General features: G+C 45.2%; 1 protein-coding gene across 1 annotated transcript in view; it reads left to right on the top strand.

Annotated features, from left to right (window-relative positions):
- Nucleotides 1-22548, top strand: part of Piezo2 (piezo type mechanosensitive ion channel component 2) — a 345375-nt gene that overhangs the window by 268681 nt on the left and 54146 nt on the right. Inside the window, 12 exon segments of the mRNA XM_042055171.1 lie at nucleotides 2877-2909; nucleotides 3272-3486; nucleotides 5391-5551; nucleotides 9393-9569; nucleotides 9831-9956; nucleotides 11252-11452; nucleotides 12106-12310; nucleotides 12422-12523; nucleotides 13566-13731; nucleotides 15951-16194; nucleotides 19071-19167; nucleotides 20086-20245. Coding sequence (XP_041911105.1) covers nucleotides 2877-2909; nucleotides 3272-3486; nucleotides 5391-5551; nucleotides 9393-9569; nucleotides 9831-9956; nucleotides 11252-11452; nucleotides 12106-12310; nucleotides 12422-12523; nucleotides 13566-13731; nucleotides 15951-16194; nucleotides 19071-19167; nucleotides 20086-20245 — 1887 coding nt within the window.

The following is a 22548-nucleotide window of genomic DNA, read 5'->3' as shown; positions in this document are numbered from 1 at the left end:
AGTTTCAGGGACTGTCTCCCTGGGGTGGCCTTCTCTGGCTCGAAGGGACATCGGCTTTTCTGGAGACCAATCCAGCTGCTGGGTATAGAAGAGGTCAGTCAGTTCCTCCAGCCCGGAGCCCTGAGTTTGCGGTGATTAAGAGCTGCACAGGACCATGAGCGAGCGTAAAGAATAGATTCCCTCGAGAAACACTGGGCATCTTCCTTGAGAAGGGCTTTCTTAAACGTACAGATGGGCAGGCAGCAGAATCATCACCCATGTTTAGCATCTTCTCCACTGCCCTTCAGTGAGAGGACCCCTGCAAGAGTACATGCTGAACCCTGATTTTCACGAGGATGAACTTATAATGCAGGTGACCACACCCAAGCATGAAAATCTCTCCTTAGAAGATGGGGGCTTTGCCTTAAAGTTTTCCTGCATAACTCCTCCTGATGTGAGTCATTCACAGAAACCGCCCTGATTTTCAAAATATTCTATGAAGTAGGCCCAATGGTTTCCATCCTACAGTTCAGGGGGCTGAGGCTAAGGATGCAGGCCCAGTACTTCGCCAAGCCATGTAGGTAGAGACTTTTCCCACTAGCAGGTTCTGTCCCAGGCTTTCTGTTGCCTTTGGCATTTTCTGTTGCCTTTGGCATTCTTCTTGATTATATTCTCAAAAACAGTATGTTAAAGATAAAAATGAGGGATCTATAAAGATTACACAGTGCTTTTAAAATAGGATGCTCCAACCAACTGTGCATTTAACATGTTTTCATTATGCGTGTTTCATGTGCACACGTTTTCCTGAATATATAGTGAAAGAAAACAGTCACTGAAAATCTCAGAGGGTCAACAAGCTTCGGTGTGTGTCTCTTCCCTTTTCCTTTTTTGTTACCCATCCTAAGACATAAAGTGACATGCTGCGGACACTACCTGGATGTCCCCTGTTGTTCCTCATGAATTAAATCAGAGTGCAGCAAACATGGGTTCCGGATCCCAGCGCTCTTCTGCTCTCAACTTTGGCCCAGAGCGCTTGTGAAGAAGTATTTGGATATCAGTATAGAGCAACTTCCAAAAGCTCCAGTTCAGAATCTGGCTCTACTGCCCTCATTTAGCTGGTGTCCTCAGTATGCCCTCACTGCGACAAGTAGTTTGGGGGCGTCTTTACTGAAGACATTTCACCATGTATTCCCACAGTGACTGGAAACAGTCTCAGGACTAGGAGTCTCATTCCATAAATAGCAGGGATTATTAGAGAGTTATCTTGTCCCTTCCAAATTTATACCATCTTTAAAATGTAATCTGAGATCACCACTTCCATAGGATAAATGACCAAAGTGTTTGTCCTCATGACAGATACCCTCCTATGTATACAGTGGAGGCCTGCAGCAGTTCCAGAGTACGTGTGTGCTGGTGACTCTTGACACCAGATTGCTGCTGCACCCAGACGCATTCACACAGAGCCCTGCCAGATCGGCCGGCAGATGTTATTAATACGAGTGCACAGCACTGCCGTCGGAAAAGAGCATGATTGTTGCAGTTTTAAAGCTAATCAGCTTTCCAGCAATTGAGAATATGAGTTAGCTAGCTTAAGGCAAGGGTAGGATGTCAGCATAACCCTATCTCCAGCCGTATTCCTATCCGTCCCCAGCCGTATTCCCATCCTTCCCCAGCCAAGCTCAAATGCCCAGCCACATCCCTAGGCTGAACTCTTCCTCAGACATTCTTTCTGCCTTAAATTAGCAGTTTGCTCCTGGCATGTTGTACTCTACCTGCTTGACCCCTGTCAAAGAGAATGTCTTTCGATGGTACTATCTGAAAGCCCAAGGGCAGTGTGGACTCAAGCCAGCATTACCTTCAAACCACAGATGTGTTTTTAAGTACGCTGTCGATGAAGATAGCTTAGAACTTATCCAAACAAATCTACTTATTTGATATAAAAATTAACCAAATTTTAGAAAAGTTAAATAATTTTCTGAGATTCTACAATCCTTTTTGTAGGATAGTATTGTCTATTCTGCCATAACCAGGTTGAAACAAATAGAATACTTATTACAAATGGGAAAAAAAGATAAGCATTTCCAGAATACATGTTCCATAAAATACTCTTTATTATCTACAGTGTCTTTTTAACATTCACCTAAATAAGAATAAAGAGCTTGCCATCTTTTGAAGCAATTAGGAAATTAGGCACATGGTACATGCCCACAGTCCCACACACTTGGGTAGCTAAGGGAGGATTGCTTGGCCTGGATGTGTCTCAAAACTACAGTGTGGGACGAAGCTCTCACTTGTGCTGTCTGCTATGAAGTAAGGTGTGGGACCAGGCTGCTGTCAGGGCCTTAAATCCCCACCCGCTGCATTCTTGCTCTGGCTTTGGCTCCTCCAGAATCCCCTGCAGCTTCCAGTCCAGAATGCACATCAGTGGTCCCCAGACGAGATGTGATGCAGATGCCATAACCACTCCCGGAAGTGCGTGGCTCTCCTCGCATTTGCTTTAGCCGCTGGTAGCATGAGATTAGCCAATGCCAAGGCTGGCTGAGAGCATTAGTCATTTGAAAAAGCCTTAGGTAACCCACGAATGACGTGATTCCTGCAAGGTGGTTGGAAACCTTGCTAACAGAGCACGATGCCGTTTGACTGGGGAGTCTGTAAATCTTCTCCCCTATGAACCACTCGTCATGTCCACTCGGATCAGCTGCTGAGCCTCGATTCCTAGGGAAAGCCCACTACCGGTACCGTTCTGGAATGCACTTGGCATTAGGTCGTCACCGCACCCGGCATACCCCCATGTGATAGTGGATGATATATGGCATGATATGTGATCTCTGACCTCCTTATAATTCCTCTGTTCTCACCTCCTTCTCTTTCCTTTCTATCTCAATTACTTTGAGCAGCATCAAGAAAAAATTACCAATCCACCAGAATGAGTAAGTCCCCCTGTGAAGCCATGAAATGCTTGCTCTACATGATGCCATTTCATGCTTCTACATCCTAAATTCTGACCATTTTTTTCCTCCAGGAAAAAAAATGTCAAGTTTAGGTGCTAAATAGCTCTCATTCCTGACCAATCACTACCACCTGAATAAGAAAACCTGACAAAGCTGAGTTGGCAGTTTGTGTTTAGAAAGAACTTAAACAAACCCACAAAACACGATGAGCCGCTAATGCCCATGGCACAAGGTCTTTGTACACGTACCGATTTGCCTTGGTTTGACCTCCATTACTTGCCCCTTGACTGCACCCTCCTGGCTCACTTTCCCCCCCTCACTCGGCTGCTCTCTGCCCGCAGATTGGCCCACCCTGAAGGCAGCCTCCCAGACCTAGCCATTATGAATATGACCACCAGCCTGGAGAAGCCTGAGGTGCAGAAAATGGTGGAGCCTGGGGAGGAGAGGCCAGAAGAATGTGCCAAGAAGGCAGAGAAGGGTGAGCCGGGCAAAGACAGCGATGAGTCTGAAGAGGAGGAAGAGGAGGAAGAGGAGTCAGAGGAGGAAGAAACCTCAGGTAACCAGCCCCTCTCCTCACCTGCCCTGGCAGCACAGATGACAGAGTGACTTTCTCCAAAGCACCTGTCTGTGATTTTGCCTAATAAAAGTTGAAGAATAGTCTTGGTTGCTATCGTGATAATATTCATATCCCAATTACTGCAATAATTTCCCTTCCGTCTGACTGAAAGGGAAGAGGGCAGATACTTGGCTAACAGTCCATGATGATAGGCTGAGTGTCCGTGGGGAGATCCAGAGGAGTGTGTTCTGTTTTCTGCTGCTTGTGGGAACCTCTCACATGACCTGTCCCACTATAAGCCCCTGCACAGAGCCACTGGCAATTCTGATGTCACCTTCAGAGACTCTTTCTTGGGAAAGGCATTCGGAGGTTCGTCAAGGAGAGTGGCAATATGCATATATTGCTAGTTCTGCTCCAACACTTAAAGTGTGCGAGCTAGAGGAGGTGGTGTGTAATTGCACACTTGTGTACTGACAAAAGATGGAGCCGTTAAGTGCTTTGGGCAGCACCGACTTAAGGGCTCCATCTTTTGTCAGTAGACTCCCCGCCCCACTCCAAGTTTCTTCCCAGACTGTACTAACCAGGAATGAGTGGAGTGGAATGGCCATACATAGTTACTGATAAATGTTAGCTGACAGAGGATGCAAAAGGCAGAGAGTTTGGTCCCTGTCATAACGCTCAGACAGGGGCATAGCATAGCCTCTGGGCCAAGTGGGAGTTGCTGTACACATCTTAGCTGGATCTCCACTAATGTGACATAAGGAGGCAAATGACTCTTAAAGATATGCCCCAAGGCCGGGTTACTTTCTCCAGTTCATCTCAGAAGACCCAAGATAAGGACCAGATGCTTTTTTCACATCTGGATTGCACCCCACGGTGGGGGATGGGCAATTCTGCCAGACAAGTAGTTAAGGCTAGGATTTCATTATACTACTTTAATGAGGACTTTGGCCTCTTCGAAAAGGGACCTATCAGCAATCCCCCTACACCCTTATTGCTCTGCTGCGCGCACCTCTGAATTGTTTCTTTACGTTGACTGTCCACCTGCATCATAGGCATTTTTGATGTAACTAAAACCTTACTCAATGTTCAGACCAAGGACAGTCACCTTACAGCTATCTCTGATGGGTTGACACTCTCCAGAACTGAAATATGGAAAGACAAAACTGTCCTCTGTGGCTTTCAGTAAGGCTGACAGTACAAGGGTATAGTGGTGTGAACCCCTAAGTGGTGCAATGGTTTATTTGATTAAGATGATTAGAGGGGCAGGAGAGATGGCTCAGAGGTTAAGCACACTGGCTGCTCTTCCAGAGGTCCTGAGTTCAATTCCCAGCAACCACCGTGGCTCACAACCATCTATAATGAGAATGGGTGCCCTCTTCTGGCTTGCAAGCATACGTGCAGGCAGAACACTGTATTCCTAATAAATCTTTTTTTTTTTTTTAAAAAAAAAAAAAAAAAGGATGATTAGAAGTTGGCCACACTTTAGGAAACCGTACTAATTCTAAGGATGAACAAACTGTCTCTGCCCACAAGTAGATCTGATGGTCTTGCTTATTAAAGGCGATTGAGGAGCCTTAACCACCCACTTGTCATTAGTGCTTGATGAAAAAGATGTTATTTACAGAGAGCTCAGGTCATTTCGCATAGTCTCAAAAGTAAATCAAGACAAAGTTCTTTGCACTAATCTAATTATAAGGCCAATATAGTAACATGGTCCCTTGTGTTTCGACTTATCTTCTGAATCAGCAGCATGGCATGGGGCGGGGTCTTGGGTGCTTCCTCTCCAGGCTCATAGCATGCATCCGCTAACTATTGAGCAGCCTCTCATTTCATCCTGAAAGATGCTCTGGTTAGTAGCTCCAGCCGTGGTCATGCTCCTGGCTGTATTTACTGCCTTGCAGATCTAAGGAACAAGTGGCTCCTGGTGATCGACCGCCTCACTGTGCTCTTCCTAAAATTCCTGGAGTATTTTCACAAGCTGCAGGTGTTTATGTGGTGGATCCTGGAGCTGCACATCATCAAGATCGTCTCCTCGTACATCATCTGGGTGACTGTGAAAGAGGCAAGTGTTCCCAGACTGCACAGGGCGTGGCAGGTCCTCGCTTCCTCTGTCTGAGCATCCGTGGCATTCGTGTTATAATGCCCCTGGCATTCAGGGATCAAGACATGTGTGAGTGCATAGGCTTCCTTATCCAGAGGACCCAGGGTTAGTGGAGTGGAGAAGGGGGCAGAGAAGGGAGGAGAAAGCCCCATGGCTTAGTTTCCAGGTGGCTTGGCTTACAGCAAAGGCTGCTTCCTGGAGTGTGTGTAGGGGGCTGGCTTTCTGCCCCACGTGGGATTATATCTCCCAAAGTTCTCTTTAAGGGAAAGAATAAAATTCCAGTTTGTGTTGCCAAGGAGTAGACTCGGGTTCCAAAACAAGATGAAATCTTTACTGGAGTTTATTTCACTTGCTGTCTCTGTAAGGTATGAAATCGACAGTACGCTTGATTCCTGCTTCTGTCTTACTTCCTTGTAAAGAAAAGGATCATTCTGTCAGCAATTCCTTCATGTTCACTGTGGAGAAACAAACTTCTTTCAATTTAGTCGGCAAATAGTTTTTGGATACTTCTATCCGTGACGTCAGCCGAGCATCAGCCTTTCTTGCAGACCTCTAACTTTCCTGGATGGTTTTTCAGATGGTTAAAATTCAGAATCTTTGCCGTCAGACCTGGGTCAAGACCCTGCTTCCTAAAGCTTGTAGAGAGTCCAACCACAACACTCCAGGCCATGCTGCTTGGCACCTAAGACAAATGGAGGCCGTGTTTCATGTGGAGGATATTATGGCGTCCAGTTCTGTCCCCATCCCTGGATAATCAGAATCTTGCTACACTCACGGATGAGCAGCATTTCCCTGGAGATTTTGATCCGCCTGGATTGTTTGCAGACCAAATATTTGACTGGTTGTTATTATTAGTTTTTATATATCTTTATTAATTAGCATACAAAATAGCAAGCTTCCTTATGACGTTTTCATACATATTTTGCTTTGACTACTCTCCTCTACCCCCATTTCTCCTCCTATCTCCCAGGCCTCCATTCCTACTGTACCTTTCTCCCCTGGTATTATGTATTTTTATATCACATAGACACTAGTACCCTCTCCAGCCCCTCCTTAAGGCTTCTCTTCTGCTCTCTCATTGGTCCCTTTCTAGTTTACTGGCCTCTGACCACACTCACTGGCCCATAATCACACATATATAGCATGGATTCATTTTTGATGAGCATTCCATTAGACAGACTCTTGTCAGGGAGATGGTGAGCCCATGGCTTCCTTAGCTCATGATGCTGCCGGAGAACAGGGGTTTGGAGCGAAGTGCATGACATTTGGGCCAGCTTGGTGTTGAATGAAGTAGCTCACCATGCTGAACCCATTTTCCTGTTTGTAAGATGACAACAGCACAAATATCTTCCCTGGAGAGACTCCTCACTGCTGTTCTTTGCCGGGCATTGGGGACCATGTCCTGTGACACACATCTTGCCCTCTGTCCTAGCTCTTCCCCTTCTCTGTCTCCCTGTGTCCCCCTTTGGCTTCAGGCTCTGTGCACACAGCCTACTCTGCCTATTCCCCATCTAGAGGATGAGTGTATGTGCTCCGGAAGCCCAGTGCCGCCAGTCCACACCCACAAATGATGAGGCCTTGATCTGTCTGCAGCCCACTGCTTTCTCTGATGGGTCATACACAACCTCATGCCTTGTGTTCCCCGAAACACTCCTGCCAGTGAGCCCTAAAACTGAACCCATCGCCCACATTGTCTCTCCCTTTATATAACTAAGAAATACACATCTTTTCTCCATCTGAAAGCTCCTCCATGTTGCAACTGGACATCCTTTCCAGGGTGTAAAGGGGATCAGACCTGTCTACCTAATGTGTTGTCATGGATAGCTCTTATTCTTCTACTCACATGGAGTTAAGAACCTTACACTATAGCACAGACCACCTCAGGGGTGTTATTCCTAGACCATCAGGGAGATGTGGGGTTCAAATCGCATGCCCCTCATATTAGATAGCTTGCATCTCCGGGAATGCAGCTGACATTCTCTGTCATCTACAAGGCCTAAGGGCCGGCAATCCCCCAGCCCACCTCACTGCTATTTAGATAATTCCGTTCTCAACTCAAATTGCTGGCAGCTGGACCATCTTTCTCTCCAGGAGGTAGGCTAAGCCAGGAACCCCCATCACAGCATGGCTCACCCAGTCAGCGTGCTTGTTGTGTGGCTTTGTCTGGGACATTCATGGATTTAGTGTTTTCTACGTGCTCTCCGAGGGCATAGAATCCTCACCTTGAACTTAGGAATTAAGACTTACTATCTTTGCGTATCACTTAGAAAAAAAAATGGTGCAAACTGCCTTTACACAGAGAGCCTTAATGATATAGAATAAAATAAATGTGAGGTTTACTTCATTCTAAATACCTTTAATACAATTTGCTCTTTAAAATTCAAATTGACCCTACTTTTGGCTAAGGGAGAAGAGTCAATTCATGGATCAAAGCGTTTTTGATAAAACACAACATTTAGTTTGTTTTACTTTCTGGGTTGTTGAATATTCCTATGAACAACATATTTTTCTCCACTGGTTAATTCAGGGCATCATCTCTTTCTATCTTACTATCTCAGAGGGAATCTTTGCCTCTAGTAGTGATAACTGGATAAGGAGAAGAGTAGCCGACAGCATGCTGCATCATATTGTTCATTACTGTTCATGTTTTCTCCGTTTTCATTGTCTAAGCCAGATTTGGAGCCTCTTCTCTCATAGGTCACAGAACTTGATGCTTGCTACATATTCAGTTTTATAGTGAGTGCATGCTGTAATTTTTACCTGTGAGTGTTAGTAGCCCCGAGAGAAAGTATCAAAATAAGTTAATTTGTTTGTGGTTGAGGAAGACAGTGATGCTTCTGTATTCTTCAAGAAACTTTGAGCTGTGGAGACTGATTAGATCTGAAGATATCTGTCTTCTTGATAAACACTTGAGTAGCCCAGAGCCAACAGTCAAGCTAAACTCATTGCCCTTACCCTTAAATCAGCATATTCTTGATATTTCAAATCTTAGCAGTGATATTTCACCCACTTAGACCCCCCCAAAAAAAACTGATGTCATGCCTAACGCTTTCTTACACTTAACCTACCATGCTCAAACTAGTTGGCCATCTAGTCAAGCTAATTTTACTTTCTGTTCCAATCCAGTACATGTATTTTTTTAAATGCAATCTCAGAACCACATACTTCCATGCAACAATGGAATCCCTAACTCCGCACCTCCACAGCCGCTGTAGATCCTGGCTCTGGGCTCCTTTGGCCTTAAGCCCTACATTTCGCCTTCATGTCTTCTGTGCCACTTATCTAAATAGGTTACAAATCTTCCCTTCAAACTCTCTGTCACAAGGCCTGTTTCCTGCAGAATGAGCTCATGTGCCATTTCATGGTTCAAAAGGGACAAATCAAAGCTTGACCTGCAGCTGCATCTCCATCCTCATATATGTCTAGCCCTATATTTCCCATTATCCATTGGCCTATCCTTACCTTCATCCTTTGCTTCTGTATCCTTGGCCTTGGGCATGCTTTGTATCTTCCATAGCCTGTGGACCCTTTAGGATGCTATTATAGGGACATATACAATCTATAACTTAGCTACTGTTATTATTATATTGATTCCACCTGATTGTACGTCTGTCTGCTTTATGAGATAGAGTATCTTCAAGACCACAGCGCCCCATATCCTTGGAATGACCAACACCTAGGACAGTATCTTACACACAAGAACTCAGCCAGTTTTTGCTGAACTGGAATCACATTGTCCCGTCTTGTGAATGCCATGCCATGCCATGTATTTCTGTCCCCATTTCTGATTTTGTGTTTCCAGGTGTCTCTGTTCAACTATGTATTTTTGATTTCTTGGGCATTTGCTCTGCCCTATGCCAAACTCCGCCGCGTGGCTTCTAGTGTCTGCACTGTCTGGACTTGTGTGATCATCGTCTGCAAAATGTTGTACCAGCTGCAAACCATTAAGCCTGAGAACTTTTCTGTCAACTGCTCCTTGGTGAGCCTCGAAGTTGGGGGTCCTTCCTCAGTGACCTTAAGAGGATCAGGGGAGATATTCTGTTTTAACTTAAGTCACCTCACCCACCTTAGGACCACTCTGGCCCCTTGGTGGACTGAAAGCTGCTCTTAACCTGAGACTCCTCCCCAATTGAAATGGGTCCTCCCCTCCCTACCCCACAGAACTTCAAGCCTGAAGGGGATCACTCTGAACACTGTCAATCTCATAAGCTGTTGTCATCCCACTTTCTCTTCTTTTCAGCCCAATGAAAATCAAACCAATATACCCCTTAATGAGCTGAACAAGTCTCTTCTCTACAGTGCCCCTGTTGATCCCACGGAGTGGGTCGGCCTGAGGAAGTCCTCCCCTTTGCTCGTCTACCTGAGGGTAAGGATTTTTTATGTCTCATCTGGGCCTCTGGGCCTCTATAGTTTGTGACCTTCCCCCGTTAGAAGGGGATATCTTCTTAGTAGATATCAAAAATGATTAGACATTAAAATCAGTATTATACAGTTTTATTTTGTGCTGAAGAGAAATCAACTTAGCAGCCTGAGCTCAGTTCATTGGAATACACCAACACCTTCACTAGCTCCTCATATAACTGTTAAAGGACAAAGTTGGTGGGCGCATCAGACCTGAAGCAAGTCCAAAGTACATAAATGTTTGGAAAAGGAAAATTTGTAACACTGTAAACATTGTAACTTTTCTAGAAACAAAGAAAAGCCCTAGATAAAAATCTACCAGATTGTCAATAGTAATTATTTCTAAGAAGGAAGCATGACAGCATTACAAGAAATACTTGCTATTAATTTCTGATTCTTGAACACTTAATAAAGAATACATACTTACATTACAAAGTAATACAGCATATTGTGATCAAAATTAATCAATGAGACTTACTGAAATCAAAACCATTTAGATCTTATACATTCTTGTATGTTTTATTTTGATGAATAACTCAAGCAGCTTTAACCAGTGTCCTAACTGCTGACAAGACCCTTAAAGATGAAATCCTTACACTTGGCACCTGAGGGTTTTAAATGTATTAAACACTATATTCTGTAATTTCTAGATCTTCTCTAACAGTTACTGTCCAAATAGCTGTCACGTAAGACAAACTGATATTTGGAAAGTCTGAGAGATGGCCCCTGCCACCTCTCATGTTTCTACCCTCTTGCCATGACTATTGTTATGACATGGACTTTTCCATCTTGAGCTTGCTTCTCAGCAAGCTCTGTCTCTCTCTCTGGCCAGAGGACAGAGGTGTTAAATTCAATCTCTGTCATCCTGTTCCCCAACTCAGTGACTTTCCCAGATGTCCCTGTAATATGTTGCATGTAAGGGTTGCAAACAAGGTCAAACTGTCCTCCTCTAGGATCTCTGGATGCTGTTCCCTTGACGTGTGTCATATACTTACCAAGCAAGGAAAAGAAACAACCACAGTCTTTTGCCCAGAGAGGCTAGATCCTACAACCACAGCAGTTCCCATTTTACAAGGAAGTTAGGTCCTCATTAAGACAGAGAAATAGGCTCAATGCTACACTAAATACAGTGAGATCTAATAGGACATTGCTTTTTAGACATCCAGACTTAAATATGGTGATTTACTGTAGTTGCTCCGAAGTACCAAATCATGAGGTCTTTAAGATACGTAGATGTGCTTTCTCGCTTTCTGTTTGTAGAATAACCTCCTGATGTTGGCAATTTTGGCCTTTGAAGTCACCATTTACCGTCATCAGGAGTACTATCGAGGCCGGAACAAACTGACCGCGCCAGTGTCCAAAACTATATTTCATGACATCACAAGATTGCACCTAGATGATGGACTTATCAATTGTGCCAAATATTTTATAAACTACTTCTTCTACAAGTTTGGCCTAGAGGTGAGTTTTCTTGTTCGTGTGTTGGATATTTTCTCATAAGAATTTAAATAGTTTCTTTGGACTGGTTGGTCACCGAAGTCGTTACACATTCCTGTTGGTTCCCAAAGCCACTGAAGCTGATGAGTCCGCTTAGCTTAAGTTGGAGTTTTCAAAAGCCAGGAGTCGGTACCCCGCTCCATAGCAATGCACATGCTCCCTAGGTCTCCAGAGCCATCTAAACACATCTGAACTGTCATTTCTTAATAAGAATAGAATGGATTTCCTGTCTTCGTGTGCATTTTGAACGTATAAACTGTGAGGGGGACTCTTGTGACCTGAAATGGTGATGAGAGAATAGTAATAAGCTGAGCAGAAAAGTGGGATTCTATCACAATAATCTATAATGGAATTGATAGAATGAATTTGCAATGGTGGTATTTTAACCAGGACATCATAGCTATCATCCTTGCCACTGCTGAAGCCATTACTATGAAAGGCACAGTCAGTTCTCTCAGAGGTAATCATCCAGCACTTCCATCTTCGTGCTAAAAGACACTCAACAACGACACTCCTCAGGGACCTGTGCATGTGCAGACAGAGAAATCCTGGTCTCTGGTGTCCCTTCCGTGTCTGATAAACCCAATCTTTCTTGTCTCCTAACCATCCTTACACAGACCTGTTTCCTAATGTCCGTGAACGTGATTGGACAGCGGATGGATTTCTATGCCATGATTCATGCCTGTTGGCTGATCGGTGTCTTGTATCGACGCAGAAGAAAAGCCATCGCGGAGGTCTGGCCCAAGTACTGCTGCTTTCTGGCTTGTATCATCACCTTCCAGTACTTCGTCTGCATAGGCATCCCACCTGCCCCCTGCCGAGGTGAGCACTCTGCCCAGGGAGTCTGCCCTGATCCCAGCCATAGGCAGTGCACAGCAAAGGTAGAGATGCACCAGGGAACTGATTGTGCCTGCTCATTCCTGCCACTTGCAGATTACCCATGGAGATTCAAGGGTGCCCACTTTAATGATAACATCATCAAGTGGCTCTACTTCCCGGATTTCATCGTGCGGCCCAACCCTGTGTTTCTTGTCTGTAAGTGTTTCTTGTCTGTGTTTCTGCTTGTAAAACCACCAGATGTAGGTATCTGGCCTTGTATTTGTCCATTATTTTTCATTATGTTAGACGTTGCCATCTTTAGTTCCTCTGCTGAACTTTATAAGTGTATGAAGCTTATCTTATATATTTATATGCAAAGTGACCAGTAGCGTCTACTTGTTTGCTTCCAATTGCAAAATGAATAGATCAACATCAAAGTTTATTCATTTCCCAACATCTCTCCCATTCAAAGATAGACTAGAGAGGGAGCTTTGCAAATTGGGTCCATTTCCAGTTACCATGGCAGGAAGACCAAAATGAGAGACAGGGTTGTGGCAGCGACAGAGAGCCCACAGATGTCAATCACAGGAGAGCTGCATGCAAAACCTTCCAGGATCGCTGGAAATGGATGGTTGGAGCAGCTCTTCCAAAACACTAGGGATTGACAGTGCCATGGAGAATTCCAGAGTGACTTCCCCACTACAGAAGGTTCGGGTTCATTTTAAAACAAGGAAGCCACCCGTGCCTTGGGAGCATCCCAAAGACCTGGCTAGGAGCTCTGCTGTGGGCAGCTCAAAGCCATGCCCACGTTCTTTCTATGAGCTGTCTACTACGTTTGCCTGCTCACATCTGCTCAGTGTGAGCCCTGAGAAAAGTCTGGTTGCAAAAGCAAAGGAACTGGTGAGAGGAAAGAGCAGAAATATCCATCTCTAGCTCCCTTGGAAAGATGTGCCAGCGTTCCAACAGCTTTCTCAGCACCGGGAGGTAAAAAGTGCACCACACCCCCAAGATTCATGGAGGCAGACACCTAGCATTTGAACATGACAACACTCAGATGCCACCATTGCCAGCCCTCCAGACATGATACACCCCCTGCTGTCCCTATACTGGGTCAGGAAATGGGGACTTGGTCCCAACCTTAGAAGCTAGTATGCTCTTTGGGGACACAGCTCACTTGTTTGCTAAGGCTCACACGTGCCCTGTGGTGACCGCATATGGCCTTGTAGAAACTGAGGAGTGGCTGCTTCTGTCTTGCCAGATGACTTCATGCTGCTCCTGTGCGCCTCCTTGCAACGGCAGATCTTTGAGGATGAAAACAAGGCAGCTGTGCGCATCATGGCGGGGGACAATGTCGAGATCTGCATGAACCTCGACGCCGCCTCATTCAGCCAGCATAACCCTGTGCCAGATTTCATTCACTGCAGGTAACAGCAGCGTCCCCTCCTGATAGGCAGTCTTAGCGTGCATGGTCATTCAAACTACCCTTTAGCTACAGTTCTGTCTGGCACCGGGGAAGAAGATCAGCCTTCGCCTTATACCCTTGTGTCCCTCTACTCCCTGCCGAATGCCTTGCATGGCCTTAGTCCTGTCCAACAGAAACTGCCTTAGCCCAACAATACTGTAGGCAGCTCTCCAGCAAGAGCACTCTCTACCCTCCCCTTCTTCTCTATCCATCTTCTTATCCCTCTCCCCATTTTTGCTCTCCATCCACCTGACCGTTCATCAGCCCTCTCTCTCCTCCACCTCTCATTTACTACTTATCTCTCCTCATCTCGAACCTCCCTCATCTCCACCATGCTTCCTCATCCTTGCCCCTCCTCTTCTCATCCCTTTCCTTTATCGTCCCCTCCTTACCCATCCCCCTAATTGACCCCCCTCCTTATCCCTGTACCCCCTCACTGCCCTATCCTCACTACCCCCTCCTCATCACACTGCCTCTTTCTCACACCTGCTCCTCTCTTCTGTCTTCATCACCCCTCGTCCCAGTCCCTCCTCACCTCTCCTGTCTGTGGGCAGAGGCTGAGGGATTGCCCTGGGAGTACACAGGCCGCCTGTGTGGCACCCCAACATCTGCCTCCAGAGAAGAGTGACATGTGTCACTGACTCCCTGGGGTTGTCGTTTTAAGAACCTGTCTTGTCTGCTTTTCTAAAGTGTAAGCATAAGGAGCAAAGATCCTTCTAACTGTTTGGTTTTGTTTGTTTGCTTGTTTTGAGGGTTTTCTGTCTATATTTCTGCATAGTCCTGAGTCTATATAGTACATGCATAGCCTAACTAGCTTCCATTACCCAGCTGGTTTAGGTGCCATTCCAAGTGCCTTATTTATATTGCCCCATACCAGACAGAGTGACATCTCCAGCCACCTCTGGTGGGGCACAAGCGGTCACATTCTACTGTATCTGTAACAAACTGTTAGGTTTATCTTATCTCAAGAATGGCTCTCCTGCTTTGTTTAGTAAATTAAAGGATAATAATTGTAATTTCAGAAAAAAATATAATTTTTGTTATCCTCTTAAAATCAGTAAGTATCGAAAGTTCACTTATCTGATAAATGCATTAAGATACATCTTGCTTCCCAGTGCTGCTAGCAAGGCCAAGGACAGAGCACACTTTATGGAGATGATTTATTAACCTCCTGCAGAAACACAGCCCGTTAAACAAGAATTTACTCTCTGATCCTTTTCCTAAAACCCCAGAGGAAAACTTCCAGAGCAAGCCCTCAGAGAAGCTGTGGTCAAGCAGAGTTGAGCTCTGGCCAGCAGCTGTACCACCTGCCACCTGCAGAGTGACCCAGGTTCTGGGAGCTTCCACAGGTGCTAATTATTGTAGAAAAGTTTGGGCCCCACACTCTAGTCTCATCTTGCATCACTAAAGCCACTGTGGACGGACAGTGCCCCAAAGAGCTTTGAATTGACCCAGTGACATCCAGACACAGAATATGAGAGTTGTTCTTCCATCGATGAAGAGGGATTGTTTTTACTTCTACTTTGTATGTAGTATGTACTTTTTATAATATAATAACATAAACTTTTAGGTCCTTGAAAGTAATCCATTGTTCACTTTCCTGTTGGCCAAGAAGCACCTATATCTTGGAATGTTTTTAGCCATGTAATTAGTTATTCATGCCTACCATAGAAAGACAAAGAAAATTTTGAATATTCAAGAGGTAGGCAGAAAATGTTCCGGGGGTGGGGGGATTGTTATTGCTGTGGTTTTGTTTTTTGAGACATGGTTTCTCAGTGTCACAATCTTGGCTGTCCTGCAACTCACTATGTAGACCAGACTGGACTCAAACTCACAGAAATCCACATGCCTCTGCCTTCTGAGTGCTGGGATTAAAGGCATGTGCCACCACTACCCTGCCCAGAAAAATGTTCTTATTTTGTGAGAAATTGGTCGCAAATGAGATGATGAGAAGCATACTTATACATGATCTTTTTTTTTTCAACTTACCTATTAGTCTAGTACTGGTTATGCAGGGCTTTCTTATGCAGCAGGCAGTGGTATGCAGAGGCCTTAGCACACATTTTGCAAAATGCTTCTGTGGATAGTCCAACGTTGAATATGAAGTTCTCTGCCCCTAAAGAAGTCTTGATTTTCTTTGTGTCGTACTTACCTTTGTATCACTCGGGGTGTGTCTTCCAGATCTTACTTGGACATGTCCAAAGTGATCATCTTCAGCTACCTCTTCTGGTTCGTCCTCACCATCATCTTCATCACGGGAACAACCAGGATCAGCATATTTTGCATGGGTTATCTGGTGGCCTGTTTCTATTTCCTGCTCTTTGGGGGTGATTTGCTTCTGAAACCCATCAAGAGCATCCTCCGCTACTGGGACTGGCTGATTGCGTACAATGTGTTTGTGATCACCATGAAAAACATACTGTCGGTGAGTGGCTCCCACTACATAACACACTTGTGGTTCAAGTGTAAACAGCCCACTCGGTGGTTCCTAAAAGCCTTGGACTCTCACACGATTCCCAAAAGCCACAGCCAAGACACCACCAATTCAGGCTTCAGTGCCCACTTGCCGCTGCTGGTTTTCCCATGTCACACAGAATCTTTTCCATTCCTTTCTCCCATTTCAGGGTCACGCAATTGAAGGTGATGTATTCAACAAATAAAATCTAAAATGGTTTGCTGCTTAAAATCCCATCCTTCCCTAGGAATAAGCTTCCATCTCCCATAGTGTCACTCTGAAGTGTCCTTTTTATGACTTGCTGGGGTCACTGGGTGTCTTCTCTTATCATGTACATCAAAAAGGAACTCTCTTACCTAGAAAGAATTGTAGAATGTGAGACAAATTGAGATGTCCTCTGGAATGCCCTGTCAGGTAAGAAATTAGGTAGGAAGGGCTTCTAGATGCAGACACATTTTATGCACCCAAAGATGTGAGAGAAAAGTCAGCACTAGGTTGTTTCTAGTGTGGACATTCAAATGAGGGCCTGGCAGAAACCACGTGGGGCAGAGGAACGATGCATGCTGCCTGGTGAAATCAGGTGTAACTTTTACCCTAATGTTACAGACAACTCACACCACAAAGAGAGAAACCCAGCATTGTACCCGTTATTTAGACCACCACTGGAATTATTTAGTGCTGCCGGGAATTTAACCAATAGTCTTGATAAGCTGAAGGGATTAGTGCCTTTCTACTGGGCTGTAGCTGATGAGCCTGTGCCTGCTTTTGGTGACTGTGACTGGTCATGCATTCAGGGGACAGTGCTGTGATGGTCCCCGCTTCTTCCTTTCCTCCCTTCCTATAAAAGAACTCACAAGGTATTCATGGGTCCAACTATTGGGTTGTTCTTTTTAAAAGATTCTTTTCATGTGATTGAGTGTGTTCAGAGGTCTAAGAAAGTGTGCATAGCCATCAATAGCTGAATTATTTATTTTTGTACAGTCTATTGGAGGATTAGTTTTCTAATTGACAATAAACTGGCATTCTTTTAGCTTACTAATACAAACTTTCACAGGGTATGATGTTAGGAAGGGGTGTGACACAGGACACCAACATACTAGCTCATTCAGAAGCTGATCTCATGGAGAGAATGCCAAAAGACTGAACCTGGAAAATGCATGGATGTAGTTTCTTCACCCATCCATCCATCCACACATATCCATTCAGCCATCCATGCATCCACCCTTCCTCCATCCACTCATCAGTCAATTTATCTATCCACCCCTCTATCTATCCATCCACACCTGTATCCATCCAGCCATACCTATCCAGCCATCAGGCCCATCCACCCATCCACACCTGTATCTATTCATCCATCCATGTATCCATCCATCAATCACTTTATCCAACTACCCCTCTATCTATGCTTCCATACCTGAATCCATCCATCCATTCATCCATCAATCAATTTATTAATTCCATAAATATACATTGTAGACTAAGCTAAGCAGTTTTGCATTTTGAAGGTCCAGATATCAGTAGGACTCAGATGTAACCTTTGAGGTAAGGTTCTAAATGATCACATTCGGTAAAGGAAAATAGCCTTTGTTGTAGATAATTACAATGCAGTCATTGGTGATAATGGTTACAATATTGGGGTGAGTGAACAGAAAATGGTTGTCTACTATCTTTCCTAGAAAACTTAGGAGGAATTTCGGGAGGCAAACAAAAATAAAAACAAAACAACCAAATTAAAAATCTCTAGAGACTAAATGGGAGGTCAGTCCCTGCCCAGAAGAAAAAAAAACAGAAACTTTCTGACATGGGATTAGAGCCTAGGTTGAAATGCTTGTTTTCAGGGCTGCAGCTCCCAAGCTAGGTAACTGCTGTTTGGGGAATGATGCTATTTGAATATCCCGGGCGATGTGCACAGCTTCCCCAAAAGCACTGATATGTTAGCTTGCAGTGGTTACTGTTTATTTACACTGCCTAGCTCGGGATTGGAGCTCGGCATAAGAAATTTGTTACTAGGAAAGAACTACATACCAATCAACAGAAAAGCCTTCTTCACTCAGAGGATTGGTCAGACAAGCTTCAGAGCACATCGACTTCCCTTGGTTTCTCTTAAGGATTTTTTTCAGAACTTCCATGAACTCCCAGACCTTCAGCTTCCTCATAATGCACAATCTTTGCATAGAGCCCACACACATCCTCCTGTATGCTTTACATCTTCTCCAAATAGCATAAATACACATTCCAAGTACCTGATACACAAATAATGCTCTATTACACTGTTTAGGGGATAATGACAGCGAAAAATGTGTATAGATTCAATACAGGTCCTCTCCACACCAGATAATATTCTATCCAAGGTTGGTTCCTAGGATGTTGGACCTATGAGTGGGAGGGCAGTATATCATCCATACCAGCCCTAAGAACCCTACTCTTCAGCTTAGATCCTGAGTGATCTTCTGGGGATCAGTACATGTTTGAGTCATGTGACCTCTGAGAAAATAAATCTACCCAAATTAAAGTCCTTGTCTTAGTGCAGGCCCATGGGGTCAAGGCACATCCTACAGTAGTCTAGTTCTCTTTGTAAAAAGCAGCGCTTCCGAGTGCAGAAGCACCACACTGGAGATCCTTCCCATTCTCACAGGGAAGAACTCCCCCTGAACTTGCTTGCTCTCTGAACAGCTAATGCTTCCTATATGCATGAGATGTGGAGACTGGTGTTTTAGATACTGCAGGCCCCTTATGAAAGAGCTGGCATTGGTTCTAGTGAGTTCTTACACATTGGGTTTGCTAGACATCAGATTTGTTTTCTGGATTCAGAGCTTGAGGTTTGCCTCCCTCCTTTCGTCTTTCAGATAGGAGCCTGTGGCTACATCGGTGCGCTAGTGAGAAACAGCTGCTGGCTGATCCAGGCGTTCAGTCTGGCCTGCACAGTGAAAGGCTATCAAATGCGTAAGTATGAGGGGACCCTGAGGGGAAGGAATGTGGAAAAGGGGGATCACAGAGAAATGAGATAAAAGTCGGAATCAGTTCCACTCTGAGACGGAGGCTGTGAAGCTATACTGGCTGATGTCTGGCTTAGAACAGAAGGTGCTCCCCCAATGCCCTGCCACACTGGTGCAGGATGGGTGTCTCCGCGTGCTTTTCCGGGAGGATTCAAAACAATTCCCACTGCCTCCTCAAGGCTGCAGCTGCTCCAGGTAGCTCAGGTGCCTCCGGCTTCCAGAACTTCTCACTTAAAGAAGCCGAGAAGGGGTGGGGGTGACTTCAGGCACAGAAAGCCAACGGGGAAGAGTTCTGGGGTATCTGGGAGGATTTCCCCCATGTTTCCCCCATAGAGACAATGGGAAATGCAATTTCTGTCACCTGCCTCAAGCTCGGAATCACAGGTTGTGTCAGCTGTGTGCTTTCATGACGCTCAGAAGGCTATTTAGATGCAAATGCACGCGTTGTCTGTGGCTTCTAACTCAGGCTGTACTCAGCAGAGGATTAAAGTATTATCTGGAAATTGCTAATTAGTGTAAATGTGCCGCCACAGCCTGCTAATAGACTATCAAGCCCGTTGACCCTGGATAGGACTTTTCTACATTAGAGCATTTCATCTACCATTGAGCCATTGTTTGGGGGAAGTCCTTGAAGAAAGGCTATTCAGGAATTCCCTAACCTCACAGTGCTGGCAATTCACTGGAGCCCCCTCATGCTGATATCAGACTCAAAGCATAAAATTCTGCTTGTGGAGTGCTCAGCTCATAAGTAAATCAGCCCGGTGGGATTTCCCGAGCCCGGCCGGCTCTGTCGACTTCATGCGACAGCGGTGCATGCACACAGATGTTCATTTTCTCTTGGGTTCTCCCCTGCTTGATGCCGCAGCTGAGGATGACTCCAAATGCAGGCTGCCCAGCGGGGAGGCGGGAATCATCTGGGACAGCATCTGCTTTGCCTTCCTCCTGCTTCAGAGAAGAGTCTTCATGAGTTACTACTTCCTGCACGTCGTGGCTGACATCAAAGCCTCCCAGATCCTGGCATCCAGGTGGGTTAGGCGACCTTCACCGACAACTCGCCACCTGAATGTGATAATGCTCAAAGTTACCTATCTCACGTTGCTCAGAAGACCCACAAGAAAATTTAGAGTCCCTAAAGCACTTGACACTAGTCCCTTTGCATCTAAACTAGAGTCCTAACAAGGAACTCAGTGACCAGCACTAACACAGAGGGCAAACGATCTGAGTGGACATTGTCACAGTAGAAAACATCAGTGCAGGGGTTGGGGTGTAACTCAGTGGCAGAGCACATCTGACTCTCCACGTCACAGAAAGGGGAGGGGAGGGTGAAAAGGGAGGACATACACAGATGTCCTAAAAGTATATGAACTATCACTTAACAACACAACTCATCAGCAAAATGTAAATATTAAAAAAAAAACCCTGCAATTTGGCATCGTTTTACTCCTGTGAAAATGCCTAAGACTGAAAAACCAAACACTCGGTGCAAGTGAGAATGGTTAGTAAGGAAGAAAGCCTCACACACGATTAGCGAGGATATACATTAGTATGGCCGTTACGAGACCAGTTTGGCGGTTCCCCCAGAAAGCTCAGACACTGAGCACAGGACCCATCGCCCCTGTGCTCTTCCACCTTCTCCTGCCCCATTCTTCTCTTCCTTTTAATCTCTTCCATACCTCTCCTGAGTTTCTTCTCTGGGACTCTTCACAATGCCACGTTCTTCTCCTTGGACTCCATTCCTCTTCCAGCTTTTGCCCTTCTCTTAGATTTAGAAAAGGCCGTGGAGAGTACTGGCCGCGGACAGGCACGCCACCACGTGGAGGGGGGCGGTGACTGAGCGTGCACTCATTTGTCTGGAGCCGCTGGCCTTGCTCAGACAGCATAGGATCCATGATGCTTGCTCCCTGGCAAGCAATAGGTTAATTTCCCTTATGAAATTGCCATATGCTGCCTTTGAACTTGAGGCTCATACATATACACATAGGTGATTATGACACCAGTTTCTCTAGATTTCATCTCCTCCCCTGCAGGCATTTATATGAGTGTGACGCCAGCCTTTGTCACCTAAGTTGGAGCCACATAGAGGAAGGATATATATATAGTAGGGACCTACCTTACATTCAAGGAGCCTTGTGGCATGTTTTGTCCTCATTACATAGGTGAACAGTGACCTTATTTAGCTTCAAATATTAATTCTGTATTTTATGAGTATGATTATTATTTACTGTCCAGGACATCATGTTCAGAAATGGCAGAGTTGGATAGAATTGTCTTTGACTTTTTCGGGGCTGCCATGACAAAAGCATGGTATGGCAGGCAGACTCCCCACACTGTAATGTGTCCCCAGCCATTCTGGTAGCTAGAAGACAAGTATTGAGGTGTCATTGGTTTGGGTGTATCGTGAGAGCCTATAGCCAGTCCACTATGTAGAAAGAATAAGAGACTTCCTGGGCCTTATCTAAGGCATTCATAGCTTAGTCATCTTACAAGGCTCTACTTCCCAATGCTGTCACGTGGGCATAAGGATTTCAACCTGTTCCAGATAGTCAGACAATGGCGATGATGTAAGAAATAATGGGGGGGTGGGGCATGAGAGTCAAGGATGTGTTAGCGGTTTCACAGCATGAGCTGGGCTGCCCTTCCATCCCAAGAAACAATCTAACGAAGGAGCTGAATAAAAGAGGAAGGGTAGGGAAACAGCCCCAGTGACGTCACTGTGGAAGGTTTTTATTTGACTGCAAGGGCAGTGGTGCCTGGGTGCACAGAGGAAAGCATGGGGTGAACCTGGCTCCATTTCCATTTCAGATTAGCAGAGCGTTAGTGTGTGCTTCGGTTTGCAGGCAGAGAACCTGTGGTTGGAGAGATGCCCGGCGGGGAAAGTTCTGCTGCACAAACATGAGGACCTGAGTCCGGATGCACAGCATCCATTTAAAAATGCAGGCCTAGCATTGCACACCTGGCTCTGGCTCTGGAGGTTAGAAACAGGCAGACCCCCAGCAATTGCTGTCCATCCAATCTAGCCAAAATGACAAGTTTCACATTAGTGAGAGATCCTAGCTCTCTCTCTCTCTTTCTCTCTCTCTCTCTCTCTCTCTCTCTCTCTCTCTATATATATATATATATATATATATATATATATATATATATATATCCTGGAGAGATGAGGGATCAGTAGTTAAGAGCACATACCACTCTTGCAGAGGACCCAGGTTTAATCCCTGGTACCCATGTCAATTGACTCACACCTGCCTATAACTGGGGGGATCTGACACCTCTGGCCCTCCATAGACACCTGCTTCACCCCCACAGACCTACACACAAACACATATGA

This window comes from Arvicola amphibius, chromosome 5 (genome assembly GCF_903992535.2).
Source record: "Arvicola amphibius chromosome 5, mArvAmp1.2, whole genome shotgun sequence".
Taxonomy (NCBI): Eukaryota; Metazoa; Chordata; class Mammalia; order Rodentia; family Cricetidae; genus Arvicola; species Arvicola amphibius.
Note: the sequence above shows the minus strand (reverse complement) of the source record. Positions and strands in the feature narration are given on the sequence as shown.